The sequence below is a fragment of the Sparus aurata genome, chromosome 8, assembly GCF_900880675.1.
Source record: "Sparus aurata chromosome 8, fSpaAur1.1, whole genome shotgun sequence".
Lineage (NCBI taxonomy): Eukaryota > Metazoa > Chordata > Actinopteri > Spariformes > Sparidae > Sparus > Sparus aurata.
The window spans coordinates 5,641,264-5,663,125 of record NC_044194.1 but is presented as its reverse complement, the minus strand read 5'-3'; the positions used below and the strand labels follow the sequence as shown (position 1 = coordinate 5,663,125).

The 21,862-nt window shown below is 44.4% G+C and overlaps 1 protein-coding gene across 4 annotated transcripts in view; it reads right to left on the bottom strand.

Annotated features, from left to right (window-relative positions):
* Window positions 1–2,705: 2,705 nt before the first annotated feature.
* rassf7a (Ras association domain family member 7a) overlaps window positions 2,706–21,862 on the bottom strand; it is a 38,363-nt gene continuing 19,206 nt past the window's right edge. For 3 of the 4 annotated variants that reach the window (XM_030426599.1, XM_030426602.1, XM_030426600.1), the window contains 5 exons: window positions 9,536–9,736; window positions 7,804–8,732; window positions 5,528–5,702; window positions 4,554–4,661; window positions 2,706–3,015 (listed from right to left, as the gene is read on the bottom strand). In XM_030426599.1, coding sequence (XP_030282459.1) covers window positions 2,984–3,015; window positions 4,554–4,661; window positions 5,528–5,702; window positions 7,804–8,732; window positions 9,536–9,638 — 1,347 coding nt within the window. In that variant the 5' untranslated portion in view covers window positions 9,639–9,736 and the 3' untranslated portion in view covers window positions 2,706–2,983. Of the gene's footprint in view, window positions 3,016–4,553; window positions 4,662–5,527; window positions 5,703–7,803; window positions 8,733–9,535; window positions 9,737–12,955; window positions 13,161–21,862 lie in introns of those variants that run through there. The other variant, XM_030426601.1, reaches the window with a different exon arrangement.

Below are 21,862 nucleotides of genomic sequence, written 5' to 3'. Positions count from 1 at the left end.
GGTCAAGTTTTAACCACAAAAAAAAAAAAAAGCTGTCGAACATTCAGCTTTATTTCCTTCAATCCAAAACCTTCCAAAGTGGATTTGGGATGGGGTTCACGTGGAGTGCCATTGTAGAAATAATTCCCTCGCCCGGGAACATCATCATAATCTGTTAATGTGCTGTTTATGAGATTGGACCCGCCTCGGTTGAGATATGAAGTGGGTGAGGTTGGATATAATTCACTTTTGTATGTGAAAAACAGACAGTAAAACACTGACCTGAGGTCATCTAGAAATAAAAACATTAGATCTAAACAATCCACAAGGAATACAGTGGATTTCAGATGTTTTAATTGTGACAGGGATCACATGACTTTGCATTGAATACTGCAGCATTTTTAATGTGGATGAAATAGGTGGGAAATATAGAGTGAAGCCCTTGTTTTGACTTTATGTGTATGTGCAGTTTCCTTCGCATCCGCAGGTAGGCGTCAGTGTTGCGCCGTGCCGCGGGTTCATCCAGACAGTCACTGGGAACCAAACAAGGATTTGCAGCTTATCTGACCCCTGCCAAGCCAGACAGCTCTAAACCTTCTCAGCAAAATCCAATTCTACATAATTAATCGTAATAACTATATCCTTACTTCCAAACACATGGTCGGAAGCCAACATCAGCATAAAGGGGATCAACTATTGATTAGGATAAGTATTTTTTTTTTTAATGCTCTGGAGAAAGTTTCCGATGCCCGTGTGCGTCTACGTGGACGTGGAAAGAAAATATGTGCATGCTTGCGATTGTACCTGCCAAGTGACGGCAGATGAGAGTATTTATAGAAAATCCACAGGGTTTCAGTCAGGGGTTAGCCAGAGCACAAGGGAAGCTCAAGTCAGTGCGACAGACGGCATATTTACTCTACAGGGTAAACAAACAGGAAAGGGGTGGAGGACTGGAGTGTTGTGCTTAAACCCATAGTGGTGCATCTGTGTTTATCCAATCAGGCCGGGGTGATTTTTATCACAGATGACAGAATATAACAAAGAATCGCTTGTGTTGTCGTCAGCATTTTGAGGACAGACAGAAAACACATCATGGCCTCAGGGGTGAAGACCACAATCTTCTGGGATCAGCTGTTCTCTGATGGTAAAAAAAAAAAAAAAAAATCTGTTTCCTGATCGCAAGGAACTTTAAAAATCAACAAGGTACATTTATAACTCGGTGGATTGCTCCTGAAGTCGGCCGTGCCCCTTGTGCCTTCATGGTCACATGTCTTGTAGATGCACTGCGTTACCTCATCCACAACAGCAGCCGCTGTGATGCCGGGATGTTTGGCACATTTCCCGTTCTCGCCACGGATGCACTCTGCGAACTCTGAATCGGCCACCTGTGAATACCGCCTTTTAAAAACGCCCTGATATGATCGTGCATCACATCACAGGGCCCATTGTTCCACAAGTGAGCGAGGAGAGCATGCATATTTCAGTGGCTATAATATATTTATAACGCATTTCACATATGAGCTTCATGGCTGTGTCATTTTTAGAACGTGTACAGTGAGGTGTTAATTATTAACTGCAGGGTATGACAGATGTGCTGCACCTTCACTCTTAGTTACTGTAGAGAACAACAGGGCTGCAACTAATAATAAGTCTGATCATCAGTTGATCTGCAGATTTTTTTTTCCCCCACACATCTTTTGATAAATCTAATTAGTCTATGAAATGTAAAGAAATAAAAATGTGAGAAAAGCTACTCACAATTTCTCAGAGCCCAAGCGAATTGCTTCTTTTGTCTAAAAAACGTCTTCATTTTCTTTCATGGACGTCAAAGAAAAGAAAGCAAATCTTTAGCTGGAAAAAGCAAATGTTTTCATTTTTTGCTTGAAAACTGACTCAAACAGATTAATGCAGCATGTAAGCATTGGCCACGTGTCCATTTCTTGCTTAAAACAAATAGGTGACAGCATACCACCTGAGTTACTGCTAACTGCTGCTAACTGTAGCTGCTGTGAGCTATTTGGCTCAGTTAGCAGTGCAGTTAGCGGTCGTAGGATGGAGGGAAGTGTCGGCGCTTACAGCTTTGGACTGGGACGAGCTTCGGCTAGCCTGTTAGCATGCTATCTTCCGTAGTTATCGCCTAACATAATTCAAATACATGATAGTGTCAAAACTTTTATTTCTTCACGTTCTGTTGATGATTTTTACAGGGTTCGTACACTTTTTTCAAGGTCAAATTCAAGCACTTTTCAAGCACTTTTAAGGGTCATTTTCAAGATTTTCCAGCACCTTATTGCTGGGGTGAAATACGTATCTAAGGGAATATATATACTTGTGATTTTTTTCTTCACTTTTTATCACAGTTATGTACATTGTATCATGCTGTAAACATCTAAAATTATATTTTATAATAGCAAAAACTTCAGAAATTAATTATCCAGTCTGATCCCAATTTTGTGAAAGACACAGAGTTATAATGTCAAGCACTTTCAAGCACTTAAACTAAAATCCAAGCACTTTTCAGACCTTGAAAACACAACATTGAAATTCAAGCACTTTCAAGGATTTCAAGCACCCGTACGAACCCTGTTTTTAATCAATTTTTGAATGTCGTCAACCAAAATTCTTACATACTGCACCTTTAATCAACGTATCCATGCAGCTCTAAATTACAAGGATGAATAAATTAAATGTGGGTATTAAAGAAAAACACAATCTCACCACAAAAAGGTTATCTAAAACACGATGCACATTTTTATTATATTTAAATACACAGTAATGGTAATAATTGCTCTAGGTAAAAGGTTTCTAAATTATTTTTTACATTTCATACATATCATCTGTAGTGTTTACAGTAGCAAAACTCTGTAAATATATTTTTGTCTTATGTATATACAGTATGTATAATCATGGTAGATTAAATAGAGTTACAAAGAAAAAGGGGTTAAATATGAGGTGACGGTGACAGAACAGTGAACAAGTTTCCCTTGGCCATGCGGTCCATGTTTTATCTCCATGACGACTCTCTGGATGTCAGGACTGCAAGACACACAAAAATAAGTGGGGATGATGATCCCTTTGTTTGGAAAACAGTTTTCAGCCAAGACTTGCGTCAAACAGGATATTCACACATGCTTATGAGAAGCCGACACAACAACAGTTAACTCTGTTGTGAGTTAAGTCTTGAAAGTCAGAGAAGTTTCAAGCATGTTTTTTTTCTATAACAAGCACTCAGATAGTCTGTAGTTTCCAAAGCAAGAAGCGGTTGTATGACCCCACAAAGGAAACACCACACTGTATAGACGGTAAGGAGAGAGTGCACACTCAAACACTTTGACCTGTCAGGGTTATAGAGAGACACGTAATAAAACGCTAAGTGCTGTGACAAAGTAAATATTGGTTTATGTGGTCTGGATAGTCATCTGTGGAAAAAACAACAGCTTCCCTTGTTTGCGTGATGTTTCTTACGATGATTTTAGTACGTAAAGCTGAATCGAAATCTACAAGTCCACTGAGGCACATTGCGAGTTATGACAGGTCAAATGTTAGATGTGATGACAGCAAAAAGGACCAGGCCAAAGAAAAAAAAACCCCTCAAAAAACCATGAACCCTGTGGCACTACTTTTGAAATGTATCCCTTCTTTTAGCACGGAGCTCGACAAAAATAGACTGGCAAAAGCTGGAAGCTCCTAAAAATAAGTCGCTCCGACTTCAAGCGGAGCAGAAAGAGAACAGAAAGATACATTTCTCAGTAGCAAAACAAAGGGCCAAGGCTTCACACAGGAGGAGAATGGGACAGTGCAATACATTTTTTTTTTTTTTTTTTTTTTTTTGCAGAGCCCTCTGTGAAAGGCTCTTGCTCTTTGGAAGTCAAGCGTCACCAAAGTACAAGGCATTGTATAGATACACCTCCCACTTCACATATAAATAGTATCCATACATAAAAGGCAAACTGAAATGACATTGGTCTCGTATCTGTCCATGTCACAGTATAAAAACAGCGCTACAATCAGAATGTCTGCTACAGTCATTCCTTGTGCGATGGACGTGTTACATGGAGATACGCTGAGAAAGCAGCCGTCGGTTTATAATTGTTGACTCGAGGGTGGGAAGGCCACTCCGTATCACAGAGGGGGAAATTAGGAGCAGGTTCCCAGATGCATTAAAGTATAATGAAAGCAGCTACTGTTAGTCCAGAAGCAAACAGTGAGAGAGGAAGAGGGCGGGTAGAGTAGAGACGACATGAAAGGACAGAGAATTAAGAGCGTTCAGGGAAACGTGAGAGAATGTAAGTCAGCCGTGGAAAGTTAAGGACAGGTATCAGCAGGAGACGGAGAGTTAGACGTCTTCCAGGTCGAGCGCAGGAAAGAGCTGCTGAGAAGTAGGAAAGACCTCCACCACACAGATGGTTTCACTACCCGACACTAAGAACAGCGGTTTTAAAACCCAATCACACCGGGGTAAAAAAAGTTTGAGGGCAAGGGGCTCAGGGGACCAGGGGGGGGCGGGCAGGGCAGGAGAGGAGCAGAGCAGGATGGACTCGGGAAGCGGCAGGCAGGGTCTCACACATACACACCCTCAGGGTTGAGACTGGACACGAGAGGGTTTTGCAGGTTGCGTGGATGTCCCAGGAACTGTTTGGCGGTGGGGCGAGGCGGTGATTCCAGTGAAGTTAGGCTGTGGCCTAACAGAGAAAAAGCACAAAGAAGACATTTGATTGTAGCGCTGTGGAGGAAGCTGCATATAATCTGCCTCCAGCGATGTCACTCAGTGGTTAAATTGCATTGTGGGTAATGTAGGGCACCAGCTTTTGAAATGAAAAAAGGATGTGTGTGGAGTAAAAAAAGGCGATATCTTTGGTTCTGCTTAATTGATTTGGATTACTTGTTTTGAAGCTGTCCGTAGTCAGTCCAACAAGATTAAACACACTCCTATTCAAAGGCTGACACCTACATTACCCACAATGCAACTTAGCCACTGAGCTATTGATTATTTCTCTGGATCTTCACATATGCAGCAGTACTCCCCAAGACCTTTAAACACACTCTGTTGTGTAAAATTGGTGGAGTTGTGATGTTGATCCCACAGTAAGAAGCCCTGAATCATAACTTTAAAAGAAGCAGCATTTTCATCCTGTCTGTACTTGTTGGTCATTAGTCGTAACATGTGGTTTATTTGCAGTCCAATAATACTAATATTCTAATTAGTCATTTCTTCCTGAGCTCTTAGTGACCACAAAAACATAAACAACCACATCAGAGGCATTAAAGTGCTTCATAAACTGCTGTCATTCCCTCGGGTTTGATTTCCTAATGTGGGTCCTGATGATACAGGGTGACGATCAGCAAAACTGCCCAGTCAGCCTGTATCACTTTACGTTATGTCCTCCAGGTTCCTTTGTAAAAACAGTCAGTGTGAACACGAACTGGACCAGAACTAAAATGCGACCATGTGTTATTTTTCTTCACCTCGGACCAAATGACCCTCTAACCTCCACGTCTACAATGCTGAATTTGAGTGTCAATATATATTTACTTTTGCCTCCATTACCTCCATTACTGTATCCCTCCTGCAGGAGATGTGCCAGCTCTAACTGCTCCAGTTGCTCCTGAAGCTCTGTGCGTGAGTGGGTGTGCGCCGGCAGGACACCTGTCTGTTGTATAAACTGCTGCAGGTTACACTGCCGCAGCTCCTTGTTCAACTCCTCCAGCTCCTCCTGTTTGGCCTGAGACGGAAAAAGAAAAAAACACGGATCAGCGAGGTGAACAAAAGGACGATTTATAGCAGAGACCTGTCACCGCTGACTCACTGAACGCTGACACCTCATCTGTCTGTCAACCAATCAAAACAACGGGATGAGCTAGACTGTTCATCGGAAGATACAATTATTTTCTGCATGATTACAATGACGGTTGCAGTAACACACCAGGAGCAGAATTTATAAAGGGAGGACGGCTGTATTTTGCTTTTAGGTCGTATTATTATTCCTGTAAGTGCCATGCATCTTTTCACCATAAGGGGGCAGCAGAGTCTAAAAGTCCAGTCTCAAGTCACTGATGGACACCATCACACATCAGCCATCGTCAGACCATTCAGCCACCATGAATCATCACAGCTATCACAAGCATTTGTCTAATTCCATCAGATGCCAGCAGCCTAAGTCATACTTCTCCAGGGCTTTCGTAACTGACCACATGTCAGTGGGGGGAAAAGATATTTATTAGCTGTAATTATTGGAAGACCTATAGTTCAGAGATCCACCAGCGAGACAGCGGCATCACCTTTGCGCCCACAGATTAAACGGTGATGCGCACAGACAAGCCAGTCAATTAGTCTTAATCGACTCTCCATTTGTGCTTAATCAATGTGTCTGCACACAGCGCAGGAAGCAGCAGCGGTATGCTATAGTCCACCAACTCCAGCATGTGTGTGTATACGTGTAATTGATGTTGGGCTGAGGCAGCCTGCTGAGGCAGTTCACACCTGCAGGTCTGCCTCCATTAGCTTAATTACAGGAGCGCTGTGCTCATCAGCACCAACACTTAAACACTCGGCTGGCAGCCGCGCTGATCAGCTCGCGGGTGACTGACACTGCCAGACATACACACCTTTACATCACTGTTGATTTAGCTTTACGATACCGTATCATGTTACCGATGTTAACATGTCATTAACGGCAAATAAAAGCATCTCGTTTCTTCCAGGCGATAAATGCCTGAGTGGCACGATGCCTCTGCAGTTACTTTTGGATTATAAACTCTTGCAGTTCATGTTTTAACATGATGGTTCATAATAAACCAACATATTATACAACCTCTGTCTTGCAGCAGGATGCTAAAGGAAAATAATATAATTGATCATGACTCGGTTTCATTAATTGGGCACTAAATCTGTTGAGTTCACCCGCATAGTCACACATATCCTCACAAGGATGACTGCCCATGACTCAAATGAGCTGTTTTTAATTAGTTTTTCAGCCAGTTAGCTTGAAGTTTGCTTGGCTCGAGGCCCAGTGGATTGGGAACGGGATTCAACACTCTTTCAGTCCGGATGGTCTTTGCTGAAGAAAACACTGAAACACTAGACTACAAATCTTTTCTGGGTGCTCTATTTCCTGAGAAAGAAAGAAAAACCACCATCTTACAAACTACAGTGTAAGAGGAATTTCATTTCCTACACTTCAATGGCTGGAACTAGTTTGAATGAGCTCAACGAAAACATGTACCTGATACCGGAGTCCTGGGTTTCATGTGAATTATTGTGAGGAAACTCGAGTTTCACTTCAAGCTGGGTTAGGCTTTTATTGACAGAGCCGTGTCTATGACAACCACCAAGAGTAAACAAGCAGTGACAGCACAAACTGCCATAAGTTGAGGCTAATTCAGTCCAAAGAAAGGAGCTTTTGTTCTACAAATCAATCATCTTTAATCTCTTTTTGATCATACACAGGGTACAAAAATATATAGATACTGGCAATGTAATATAAACACCATTAGTAACCATGTGTTCAGAGCATGCATACAAGATGACACCTGCTGAACCAGTTCAGCTAGACTGCAAATAGATCTTCAGACAATAAAACACTTCATAGAAGATAGGATGTGAGTATACAGACCACAATAAATCATGTCTCCTTCTTACTCATTACTGCTTTGCTTTTTATGAGTGTCTCTGCACTGTTGTTGTGTCTGCTGCAGTGTGCAGGTAGGAGAGGGATACAGTTTTACAGCTTTGCTAGAGGAGAGTCTGTGCTACTACCCTCAAACGACCACACAAACAGGCTGTATTTACAGCCCTTTCTCCAGAACCTTGACCTCTCTCCTTACCTGCAGCAGAGACTCTGCCTTCCCCAGAGCCTTGTCAGTCTCAGAAAGCTGCTCCTCCAGATCTTTCGCGAGATTCTCCCGGCTATGAAGCTCTGACTTCACAACGTCGAGGGACTCCTCGGGTCTGTTGGCTTTCCCCTCCGCCTGGCTTTCCCTCTGGATCTCTTGCTCCAGCTGAGCAGAGCGAACAGAGAACTCGTGGAGCCGCCGTCCACAGTCATCCAGCTTGGCGTGGAGCTCCCCCAGCTTCCTCCTCATTCCTCGCTCCTTTTCCACCTCTGCCTGAAGCTCCTCCTCCCAGTACTGCTCGTGAGCAAGCTCGGCCTGGTTCCTGCGCATCGCTTGCTCCAGAGCGTCCAATTCTTCTTGCAAGCGAGCGTCAGAGACTGGTGAAGGACACGGAGATGGGTAGGATCGCTCCCAGGTGTGTGACTCCCTCTCTAGGGTTTCTAGCTGGGCCTCGAAAGCCCTCAGTCTCTCCTGTTGCTGAAGAACCTTCCTAAAGACCTCCTCTTTGGATGGGCCTATTGGTGGTGAGGGAGAGGGTGATGGCACATGACTGGATACAGGGCTGGGAGACGGGGAGGGGGAGGCTCTTTGCTCTGGTGAGTCCCGAGGAGACCTCTTAAACTGTTTGGCTTTGGCTTTAGGAGAGGTGGATGGTCCCAGGTTAAAGGTAAGTGCTTTCTTAGGCTGGCTGCGTTTTGAAGGCTCAGGCTCGGGATGCTTGGGTAGTGGGAGGGGAGATGGTCTGTCTTGTTTAGAGCTGGGTCCGTCGCTGCTGCTGGGGCCAGTGCGGCGCAGGAAGAACTGAACTTCACTGCCATGTTGGCCTAACTTAGCCAGAGACTCCAGAGGCTTCTCTGTGGCCAACAGCTGCCTCTCTGTGTCCCTAAGACGCTGGATCAGAACATACCGGCCTGTCTGACCTGGAGACAGACGGAGACAGAGAGTGAGGACAGAGAAATGTATCAACAAACTAAAACACAACACCTAAAACGCCACTGGATAAAACTGAAGAAGCTGCACAGCTCTTGTTTTTTTAATAAAAAGCACAACATAAATCAGTAAATGTGTTCATAAGTTACTTGTGGAAGACCTTTCTTCTCCTTCAGCGTACTTAAAGCAGTTTGACTGACTCCTCCCACTGCTTCTACGCAAGTAACGCTAAGTGAACAAATGACATCAAACGCACTGTGATGTCGCCGATACCTCTAAATCTCTGCCTCTGAGGATTGGAATAAAAAGGCTGCTGTATAAGACTCGCACATCATGTTAAAAAATGTTCAAATAAACTGAAGTTTCCACAAGGACCTTGAAATTAGGACAAACCCTCCCTAATGACTTGGCAGGCAGCTCACTCATGGAAGAAGGAGAGTGCTAAATCTGGAGTTATGTTGTTCGACACTGTTCCAGCGTATGGCTTGAATGAAGCCGGAGGACACGGGGACCGAGAGACGGCTCAAATCCGTCTCATACCCAGAAAATCCAGTGAAGTGTTTGATTTGGGTCAGCGAAGAATGAAAAAGGTGAGCGCAGAAGCAAACTGCTGCAACCCAAGCATAGTATTGTCGTCAACAAACTCTCTGCAGAGCTGTTATCTAATCACTTAAGGCCATTAGATTAGCTGTCAAGCACACAAACATGGTGCCATCTAACAACAGCTTAGAGGCCTGTATTGCAACATGATGACACAATGATTTCACAGCGTTCGAGAGTTCACGATACTCACCGATGGCCTGAGCCAGAGCGATGACGACGTCTTGGCAGGACGTCTCCTCGGACAGCCCGCACACAACGCGCACCACTCCGTCCACCCACACTTTGAGCTCCATCTGACACCAGGAGGGACGCGGCGAACAGCGAGGCGGTTTTTTTCAGGCAGATCAGTTCAGCTTCGGTTGACTCAACTCAAAACTGCATGGCACTGAATCTGAAAGACAAGAGGAGAAGCTCATATTAGAGGTGTGAGAACTACACACCTCCAGATGTAAGAGCACACAGCGAGCTGTTTGGGGGGGGTAACACAAAACACACTGATGACACAAAGGCTTCACTGAGTTGTGCACCATGATGTAATCTTAAAACAACATATGACACAACATGTTGCTAGCCTAAACAAAACGCAGTGGAAGCTGCTAAATACAATGCGCCCTCACTTGTTAGTCATTTTGTTGAAATACCAGTTTCTACACCGAACAGCACTGACGTCAAACATGTGCTGTGTTGAGCGAGAGCATCTTTGAATTGTAAATATCAACACCAGCAGCCGAGGGGTACAGCAGCGTAACATTTTGTTAAGTTCCTAGTGGTTAGTTAAGAGCCCCGGCAGTATCTCCCGGACCTGGGAGCATAAATGCCAATCTGTAACCCAATTAAACGCTCTGCTGCCCTCCTTCAAAGCCGTTATGATAGCTTACTGCCGAGAGGAACGGACAGGGAAAGTGGAGCAACTCAAGTGTGTCTATGTTTGGGAGAGGGTGTTTGTGCGGGTAGAAAATACATAGAAACATGGCAGGAGAGACAGAACAAGTGAGTGTGTAAGTATGTGTTTGTGCCTGTGTGTGTGTGTGTGTGTGTGTGTGTGCTTGCACAACTTTTGATCCTCCTCAGCAGGACCAGAACTGGGTCTCATCAGACTTCAGAGAGCAGATCAGCAGGTAGCCTAACGCGCGCCTGGGCAGCGGGTTTAACCTAAATGAATATCGCTCTCGTTCGGTCCTCGCTCCGCCTGTCTGTACTTTTACAGCTAAGCTTCAAAACAAGGTAATAAAATACCGCAGTGCTCATAAAAAGTGAAACGCCTCGGGCAGTGGTAGGATTATCTATAGAACTTGGCACAGTAAATGAAACTTTGTAGACTAGGTGGGTAAAAAAGACAACTCCTCACCCAGAGTCAGACAGATGGTGTTCTCTTTCTGTCTGTCTCTCTGGTTCCCAATGGGAGGTGTTCAATACTGAGCCCCACCATTATCTCGCCCCTCATTCAGTGCCTGGCTCTGCTCCACTGGCTGCCTATAGGGAGCTGCTTTGGAGGAATGCACTGACTTCATCTGCCAGCCGGAAGAATTCCTGCCTTTCTTAACAAAGCCCTCACCCCACCATCCTCCTCCTCCTCCTCCTCCTCCGCTGCCGCTGACCTGACTGCCCCGCACCACCATTACTTCTCCGCTGTTTGGACACCAAACACCAACTCTGCTGGGGAGCAACAGCCTATCTGATGTGGCAACAACATCACACAGCACAGCTCGACATGACGCACCACATACAGAGGGAGTGACGGCACGGCCTGCCGGATTGAACTCTGCAGCACGAGATCACAGGAAGCAAGCGGGAGATAGAGACGGATGATCACATGTGGTAGAAATTCCTATGAGCCGTAGCAGCGAGGTGATTTCATCTTGAAAGAAACTTGATATGAAAAAAGGGAGTGCTTTCCAAATCAAACACCACTACATTTCAACACGGCGGAGATGTCAATATTTTCCTACGAGGACAGAATGTGCTGTGTTGCAATACATAATTAGGAGTTAGGGGTTAGTGGAAGAAACATTTTTTAAAACTTCACGCCACGTGTGCTGCAATGCCACCGTACAGGTCAAACGTTCCTCTAATCAAAAGCGACGTCATAACTTGGAGTCAGTGTTTACAGAGCTCAAACAGAGGTTGAACTCTTCACATTTTCGTCAAATACACGCTTGCATGTTTAGGGAAATCAGTCCCTACCTGCATAGAGTTAACCCAGTTTTCATGCAAACAAACAGCAGACAGTACCTAAAGGAAATGTTTCTATATCTGTCTGGGATTTCTATGTACCGTAACAATCTCATTAAATGAGAACACAAAACCCACAAACATCTCCCAGCTAAGAATGTCACTCTCCCATGATGCTTAGTTCTTGTCCCTCCTGGCTGCTGAAATGTGATAATCTGCACTAACAGGAAACAAACAGGCCTGCAAGTCTCAGGTTGCTGTCTATTCTCTTTGTCACAGGCACAACAACACCAGAGAACCAGACATCCGCCTGCCTGACCCAGCTCCTTTTCACAGCACAGCTTAGGAGTCCTGTGTCAGTTCTCACAGAAATACAGATAGAGGAGAGGCACCTGTACGCATACGATCAGCGTCGGCTGTCTAATGTTCACAGCGGAGCAGAAGACGAACCGTCAGTGAACATTTTTGCTATCCAAAATGGAGGGTGACTTGAGAATCGACATGCAAATTCTGTCGACAAAGAATGCCGAGAAAGTGTTCAGAGTCACCGCACACACACGCGATGAGGTGATCCAAACCACATAAACCTTTTACACATGACAGCCACTCACACCTCTCAACCACACCCTTAAACCTCAGGTCACCCCCACCCCCCCCGAAAAGAGAAAAACACATTCCAACTCCCACCTTTACTTTCACCCAACCCCACCCACTGACCCATAACATCACAGTTTCAGCTGAAACTCTGAGTATAGCTTGCAACTAAGGATTATCTTCACCGTAAATCATTTAGTCAATAAAATGTCAAAAAATGTTTTTAAAAAATGCTCAGCCGAGCTCAAAGTGACGCCTTCAAATGCCTTTTTTTGACGAAAACCCAAAGACTTTTCATTTACCGTCATAAATGACAAAGAAAAGCAGCAAATCCTCTCATTTAAGAAGCTGGAACCAGTGATGTTTTGAGATTTTTGCTTCAAAACCGACTTGAAATGAATCAGTGATTATCCAAATAGTTGCTGATTGTCAATCGATCAATCAAATAATTGCTGCAGCTCTACTCTCAGCTCTAGCATGTCGCATGTTTTTCTCAAAGGAGGGGAATTAAAGGAAACGTATCATTACTTTGGAGGTAATCACCAAACTGACGCACTCAAATATTTTCCCACATCCACAAAATAAAAAAGAGGCACCTGATGATCCTAACTTGAATAAAGAAAAACAGACGAGTCACACTGTATGATGAAAGGCAGAGAAAGAGAGACAGTGAGGAGAACTGACAGTGTACAAATGAGAAAGAGAAAGAATAAATGTGGAAAAAAAATAAATCTGACAGGTAGACAGATAAAAGAGGGCGAAAGAGTGGTGGAGGAAAAAAAAAAAAGCAGAGATTGGAGCCGTGTGCCATTCCCTCTCTCCCCTGCTCATCATCACCACTCACCGATCCAGCTCACCCGCTTTGCGTCTTTCATCACCCTGTCTGTACCTCTGTCTGTCTCTCTTCAGTGACAGCCTCCTGGCTCCTCTGTGATTTTGGCTCAAGGCAGAAGTGGTTAGCATCACAGCCCTGCAGACACACGGTGGGGCATGATTCGGCTCGTCTGTGTGCCACTCTGTGTGAGCAACAGCGTCAGGCTGTGAACTGACGGGCCCTTCTGGACGAGCTGGGCACAGAGGAGTGTCCGTTTACCAAGAACGCAGCTGTTTACTTGAAACAAATGACAGCTCGAGAATGAACATCTGCAGGTTTAGACTTTTTTTTTCCTTCTTTCACCAACTGCGGGATATGACTCAATTTCTTTATAATTCTGAAATAAACCCCTAACATCTGGCTCTGACAGGAATCTAGTGGGAGACGCCCCCCCTCTCTCCACTCATTCGTGTCCAAAAAATGTGTGCAAATCATGCACAAACACTAATGCGTTACAGACAAAAACACACACAAGTGCAAACACACAAGTATTTGTGTAGATGGACAGACACACCCTTAACCCCCTCAGTTTCCTGTGCAAAAGGTTAGAAGAATGTATTTCTGTTAGTCATGAGCAGTATTGGGAAATATTCAGTGGAAGGAGAGCTTATCAAAAAAATTCCAAACAAGGTTATTAATGTACTTCAGCTTCTCCACACCTGGGCCCTTAGGCTACATGAAGCTTACAGGGTGTGTAATGCCTCGGCATGCGTGCGCGTGCCGGAAGTGCAGAACACTCTGTGCTACTGCGATGGTCAAGGGTTTGGTTGTACGCCTGCATGTACAAGCTTGCTGCGTATTTGCAAGCTGACGTGCCATTTAGGTCTATCTTTATGAGAGGTTCCTCCCGCTCAGAGTGATTGGTGAGCTATCTCTGTAGCAACAGAAGTCCAAGGAACAATGGCAGGGGTAAAGGGCAGTGAGCGTACACGACACACTGCTTCAGATCTGGGCCACGGAAACACAGAAACATACAACACAAGTGTGGACAAACAGTTATCCCGATCAGCATCGACAGAGAAAACAGAACCCTGTCCCACGCTGGTGAAAGTGTACATAATAGGTCAGACATCGATGTTGGAGGACAATGAACAGTGCTGGGAGAAGCTGTGCCCTCCTGTGCCACTCCGGTCCAGGTTGGCAGCGACACACAAACACTCAAAGAGCCAGTAGCACGCTGGCACCGAGCAGCCCGGTCTCATCTGTACTGCAGAGACACTATTGTTGTTCTGGTTCCACACTCAGCAGACAGTGTTGCCTCTTTTGTGGCCCCTGGCATCGCTCGGCTCGTCTGCCTCGCCTCGCCAGCTTTTAGCGCCATTCTGCTGCGTCCACATGTTACCACTGATAAAACTAATAAAAAACGGGAGAACAGATACTTTCTGTTGTCCGTCCTCTCGCCTCCTGTTTTGCATTCTCCATTCCTCCTCCCCCATCTTCGTCATACAGTGCTTCAGTCGACCGAGTAAGCACGGTTTATGTGCTTAAAGACCGATGAGAGCAAAAGCAAACAGAATAGTCCACAACATGCCCGTAGTTGAGAAGAGGCACGATAATTATTCCTGATGGTAGAAAATTATCCTTTTGCTTCTGTAATTAGAACTGGTTCTCTGTGGAGTTCTCATGATGAATCATGTGGGTCCAAAAAATCTAATGTCTAACGTCTGCTGTGCAGTCGGGAATAATTCTAAAATGCACACAAACAAACAAACAACAGAGTTCTATACTTGCCTATGTGACGGCTTAGATTTGGACAGAAGTATCCAGGTGGTGCTGGAAGCAACCAACTGGGTGAAGAAAAAAACAACATCATCATTATTAAGCATGAGCAAGCTTTTGCAGTCACAGCCCCTGGGCTTAGGAAAGCTTTCCTTCATAACACTTTCATGAACAACTGGCTTTTTAAAATTGTCTCTTTGCTGCCTTTTCCCATTTTCTCTTTTTTCCTTTGTTTTCATTTCTTTTTTTATTTCAATTTGCATGTTTTTTTTTTTCACCCAGAAAGTATTGCTCAACTCTTCAACATCTCATTGCAAAAGATCAGAAGTTTTTTTCTAAAAGTAAAAGTTGCTTCAAGGATTGAACTTCGCTAATCCCTGTAAAATAACATGCGCCTGAGATAGGACCAACTTAGTCCTCGGGCAAATACTGCAGATATCTGGAGAGACGGTTTACGTTTCATAATAACACCGACAGGCCTAGCCCGGCCTCATGCGTTTACCTGCCATGATTGTATCCCTGATAAACAAATCATCTTCTACATCTGTCATGAAGAAAGTGAAGCTGTCCTAATGCTCCAGGGGCCATCAATAACTCCCAAAGCACCATAACACTCATGTACAGGCCGTGATATGCAGGGCTCCAGTGCCTGCGGTCAGAGAGCAGGGAGTGGTCTAGTGGGCATGTTAGGAATGAGTTCCAAGATCTGAGGGCGAATTCTATTGGGCGAATTAAAACATAATAACTTTCCAATGTAGACACACCTCTCTCGCAGGAGATAATTGGCTTTTTATAGTGTGTGACAAGGCAGTAAAATGTAGGGAAAAACAATAGAGTCGCAGCTGGATTGCTTTTTTTTGTCTGGGAAAAACATCAAATAACAGTCTATTCTCCTGGTGGTACGAGTGCCTCTTCTGAAGCTCCGCTTGTGAAAACTGGGTTATGTGTGTTTTTGCCGACGTAACATTTCATTTGCATGCAGGAATTTGTGTATCCATGTGTGTAAAACTGTGTGTTTTACTATGACAGTGAATGTGTTGCTGCTACTTCCCCTCACGGTAAAAAGGCCGGGCTGCAGCAGGCTCTCCAGACACGCTGCTTGTTAATTAGACTGAACGGTTGCCTGGTTCCCCCGCTAACGGAGCTTCACCGACGCTTCGACACACCTGATGAATAATGCATTTTTTCACAGCACATTAATTTGGCAAATATTTCTCGGAACAAAATCCAAACGCTTGTGACCCGACCGACTCTTTGAAAATGTCCCCCCGTCCGCCTGTGTCTCTCCTCTATTGACATGCTAATGACTCAGCGCAAAAGGAATCAGAAACCGCACTAATAAGCTTTAGTCGTCATACTTGCATACAGGGGATCTGACGCTGCAGCCTTCAGCCTTCTCCATTATAATGATTGGCTTGTCCGAGTGTGAAATACCAGCGAGAGTGGATTAGCGGTTCATTTATACAGGGGACACCTTTGCCTCTAAATCAAGGGCAAATATGGACGGCGGTGTCTCGTATTTACATATGCAGACTCGTTAGTAAAAAAAAAAAAAGGCCGCAAGCTCACATCCCTGATCATCTGGACAAATGGGGTTATTCAACATGTATAGCCACTAAACATACAAGCTGTGTAACCGCTGTGCGTGCAACTGATGAGTGAGGAGGGTTTAAAGGTTATAGACAATTACTCCAGTGGATCTGAAGCAGGCCTCGACGTGGACATTCAGCGTCTGCCCATCACCTGTGGCTGTCACTACCACTACAGTCACACTGTGTAAAACAGCACTTAGTGTGAAATCCCAGTCATCATGAATTACCAACAGCACTCACACAGACAGCTGGTAACCCGGTCTGAACCACAAGAGAGCGAGGAAAGAAGGTGAGAGAGAAGGAATCATTATTTAATTTTAAATAAATAAAATAAATTTCTTGAAAATGCTTAGACAGCAGCTTTTTTGTGTTTTTTCTACTTTGAAAGACAAAGAAACTCTGACACACTTTTGAATCTCAATGAAAGGCAATAAGGTGCAGCCCCATACGCATGTGGCTGCAACAGTTTACACAACCCTGGCCACAATAAAACACTACTACATTATTCATCTCGGCGAGTGAAAGACTTACTCATACCTGCTTTGGCAGGAGTCACTCACTTGTTCTCTTCAACCCCGGAAACTGAGAGGAGGGCGAGTACATTAGCGACCAGGAATTTGTTTGCGCTGACTCATGGATCCGCCCACAGAGCCAGCAGCTAATGGTGAGAATGATAATGCAGGTTTACACCGAGCCTGGAGAAGGCAGGCAGAGCTGAGAGCTCGGCTCAGGATGAGTGGTTTGGCCGCTTGTAGGCTGAGCCCTGCAAGCACAGGGGTTTGTATTGTTGGCTGAGCCAGGGAAAAAGGCTCTCAGACTGCTGATGGGCACCCATGTGAAATTATATACTGCCGACCTGACTCAGCAAAGCTTGCCAGGGAAGGAGGACAACGCTTTGTTCCCAGCCAAACTCATATACAGCACACACACACACACACACACAAACTCAATAAGACGTACATATACATACATACGGTCGTATAGGCATTCAGTTATCACATGGCCAAAATAATATGCTACATATAGCTGAAAAACAGACGGCAGACAGGCTGACTCAAACTAAATGATAATGCTAAACTTAACGCAGCATGCAACTGTAAAAGTGAACCCACTAATTTAAAAGGATGCAATTTTACACAGTGCATGAGTGGAAAATTAGTAGTCTCAAATTTGCGACAACACGCTATTTATAGGTGAGTATTTTGCAGGTGCATATGCCGGCGCTCCGCTCTCACTTCCCGCGTGCGTGCATGCCGCGTCATTGAGGAGTCAGTAATGCCACAGCCTTCAGTGTCACAGGTTTGAAGCTCAACTCATTAGTAATTTAAAGGTCGCTTCCATGTCTGCTCATATCAATTATTCACTTTACTTTTTTGTTTCTTTTTTTTTTGCCACCTGCCATTCTTGAAGCACGATCCGAAATAAGACCTTCAATTATACATAAGAAAACGTCAATTGTTAAATCGAAGCAAGTGTAGGTAATTTAATTCATAGACTTGAAAATCATTCAACAGAGGAGGCTATTTTGAAGGAAGGCTATTTTGTGAGTCGCTAAGATTGGCGGTGGTTTTTCATCACGCTTTAATTCCATGCAAAATGTGATGCAACATACACTTGCCAGTCCTTATCTGAGCTGAAGGGAGTATTGCCATTCACATGCCTGAGGAAACAAATATCAATGTGATGCTGCAAAGAAAACGACATGCAAGAGAGCTCGAAGCCACAGACCTATGTAATCTCACCGCTCAGTCTCTCACATCATGAGCTGCAGTGATGTGCAAGATTTAAGTTCAGTCAAAGCGAAGGCAGTTATCAATCCAAGACAGACCAGGTGCACATTCTTGTGCAGGGTTGAAACGGTAATATTACAACAGAAATATACGACTCCAACATAAAGAAAACACGGACCTGTCTGCTGAATGAATGTTTTCACAGATGAAAGTGAAGAATTCCAGTTGGTTTCCTCCCAAGACATCAATCTGGGGTCACGGACGTTACACGGGCAGTTCACAAACTACTACTATGACTAATGCGATCCATTTGCCGCTGGTTTCGATTAGATCCAACTTTGAAACTGAAAGCATGAGTTCCCGACTGTGACGTTCTTTTAACATCTGCCAGGACGTTTGAGGGAAGTTTGACGGAAAGCCACAGGCTGTACGGATAAACATGTTACTTCATCGATGAAGGACAGTCTGCTACGCAAAAACATCTTTTCTCGCACTGTCCCAATATTTACCTTGGGAGTTCCAACATACCTGCCCCTTGGAGAGAGGGACACAGGTAAACACTGCCATGGAGTCACCATATGTGTGTGTGTGTGTGTGTGTGTGTGTGTGTGTGTGTGTGTGTGTGTGTGTGTGTAGACCTTCAGGTAACCTATCACAGCAGGACCGTGTGAAATCCTGTTACAGACAGATAACATATTGTCTTCCAGTATCGTAAAGGAGGTGATTCATTACACAAAAATGCTGCTCGAAGACACAAGTACTGTGGAATGTACAACAAACTATAAACAATGTTTTGACTTTGGTTACTTATGAAGCTTTTGTTTTGTGAACACACTTCTCATCTAATCATCAAACCACACTGCTGTAGGTAAGGTTTCATAGTCAAAAACTAAATAAACAACTTCGTAAGAGATACTCATCACTGGAGCTGAACTAGAAGTTTAGAAACAACTCTCAGACAAAAGGATGAAAGAAACAAAAGATATCACAAAACAACATTTAGAAGAAGGAACAAAGGGACTTCTATCAAAGGCGGTCAGACAGAGTGCATCTTTCCCCACAGGCCTCGATGAGATGGATATTTTGTTGTATGTCTTATGTAGATGTCCACCAATATAGAATATATTTATAGCATCAGTGCCAAGGACTGGATCTTGTGGTTTCAGCTGGGGGTGTTTATGTGTTAGAAAGATGTTCATGGGTGGTGTTAATGCAACTATGGCTGGATATTGCTTATACATTTTTAGATAATGATCAATCTTTTGTAGGGGTGGGTATTGGCAAGAACCTCACGATACGATAGGTGTCGCGATACTTTGGTCACGATACGATACGTATCACGATATCACGATATTGCGATATAAATAAAGATGAAAACACAAGTACCTGTATATGTACATCAGATGATATTGATCAGAGGACAAATTGAGTCAAAACTATTTCATTCAAATCAGCCTCTCCATTTTATTAATTCCCATGAAATTACCGGGCAGTAATATTCTCTTTGTCCAGTTCGTTGTTCTTGCTATCTTCCAAACGTCAACTTTAAATTGCGGAGGCGTTGTTAACTTGCCATCCATTTTGCAAAGACCTCAGCCGCTCTCTCTACTACATAAATACACCCGCCGCACAGCAGAGTTGCTCTTCGGCGATATATCGATATTAGGAGTTGAAAAATCGATATTGTATTGGGCGGCAAAGTATCGCGATATATTGCCGTATCGATATTTTTGCCCACCCCTAATCTTTTGTATCTACTTTTCAGGATAATTGTAAAGATTGCAATTTCTAAGGTCCTCTTACGCTCTTATGTGACTAGCAGACACTAACATTTGCACCAAAACACCAGACCAGACATTTGACACAAGATTTAGCAGCTAGATGTATTTTGGTGAGCGTTGGTTAGTCTGTCTCACACAAGTTTGAGGGTCTATACCCGGCCCTAAATGTGCCCATTTAAAACAGTCAAGGGGGTAATCTGTTTGTGTTGCATGTGGACCACAAGGCTTAGGGTGGGCCTCTCAGTCAGCCTGATTTATAGTCTGATGGGGAGGTGTCACACACGACTCTCTCCCTGTCATTACTCTGAGGAGAAGCAACGATCACGCCTATCAAGGCAGTGGGGGGAGGATGTGCGGACAGTCAAGATGAGTAAGGAAAAGATAGGAGGGCAGGGTGCAGATTTATGGTTGATTCCCAGTATCCTAGGAGCCACCTTTGGGACAAAGACAGTATATCTGCCTGAGTTGCATCTTCACTTCCAGAAAGCTGCTGTTCACCCCTCTGACTCAAGATCCCCGTGGAGATCTTTGGCATGGACACACATATGCATATACACACAGCTTACACCGACAAAGCTGCTATTGTTCAGTTTATATATGAGAGATAAGTCAGCTACCCCAGGGAACGACAAACAGAGAGGAGGGGGAGGAGTTATGAAGGCAAGGCTGGACAAGACAGCACAAAGACAATTATTTGTTAAAAGGGGGAATATTCAACTGCAGGCTGATAGACACAGAAACCAAGTCTGAGATATGTTAACAAGAAACTGACCAAACAGAAACTGTTGTTGGTTTTGTAGAGATGACGACTGAAGCCTTTCGCAGAGGACGTGTTTCAATATCTGGATAAATCCTGGATCTGTCTGTGTTCCACACTTGACGGGGGATCCAGGTTTTGCTCCGCCAAGGTACCCAGGGAACTCAGTAAACCTGCATCTTGGCGCAGAGCCCAGGTCTGAGCCAAACACTGAACCTTAAACCACAGACAAGACAGTAATCTGACACTGAAAATATGGCTTGTCGCTTCATCTCTCTATGGATAAAAAAAAAGTGTCCGCTCTGGGTGTTTTGACACAGATTGATCTTGGCTCAACTAATTTTTCTTATCTTGGGTTGTTTGTTTAGAGATGTTCCCGAGTGCTTTTGAAACCTTTCTGCTTAATAACACCCAACATTCATGCTGCTACATCATTATGTCTTGCACCATTATAATTTTCTGATTCTGACAACTTCTGCTCACCGGTGTGCGTTTGTGTTCAGGTAGCTGCAATCTTCCCATGAGCATCATTCGCTTGTTTTGCATCTAATGTGCACGATCGATCACATCTACATTCAATGACAGGTCTAACGTTAAGCCTCTCGGCATGAGGGACGAGTCTGTCAAATCCACCTGCCTCTCTCCTGTCCTGTCTGTTGATTTAGTATCTCCGGGCTCTGGGGCAGACATTTTCCGTTCCTTGCTGGCGTCTTGACCCCCCTACTGGCCCTGTCCGGGGCCCTTGGCTGAGGCACCATGTTATTTACTGCTCAGAGAGCTCTGTGTGCAGGGAGTCAACACGGCATGGCTGGCTGAGCAAGGGAGCAACCTGCTGCTCATTCTCACACACGCATCCACAGATGCACGCACACACACAGTCTTGTGACCATCCCAGGGGGTTGGCAGAGATGTTTACCGTGCTACAATCACTACACCCGGTAGAATTGAAAGCCATGGACGAAGAGACAAACAGACACAGACATCCATAACCCCGGCAACGATAAACTGCCCGTGGTTTCAAACTCAAACAGAACAGAACAGAAAATACGAAGCTTTGGGTTGGATGATGTGACAGAGCAAACGCCCATGAAGGCCATGGGAAGTTCATCCTGACAGGACATGACAGCATTCACTCAGGTGAACTTTACAGTCAGCTGGACTCACTCGGAAACATGTCCTCAGGTAGACGAATCTCAGGAGGGACTTTCTCAAATTCTGTGGGTGGCTTAATCTAACCTCTGACCTGCACCTTGGATGAATGAAGAGTGATTCAGGCTAAAGACATGTATGTCACTCAA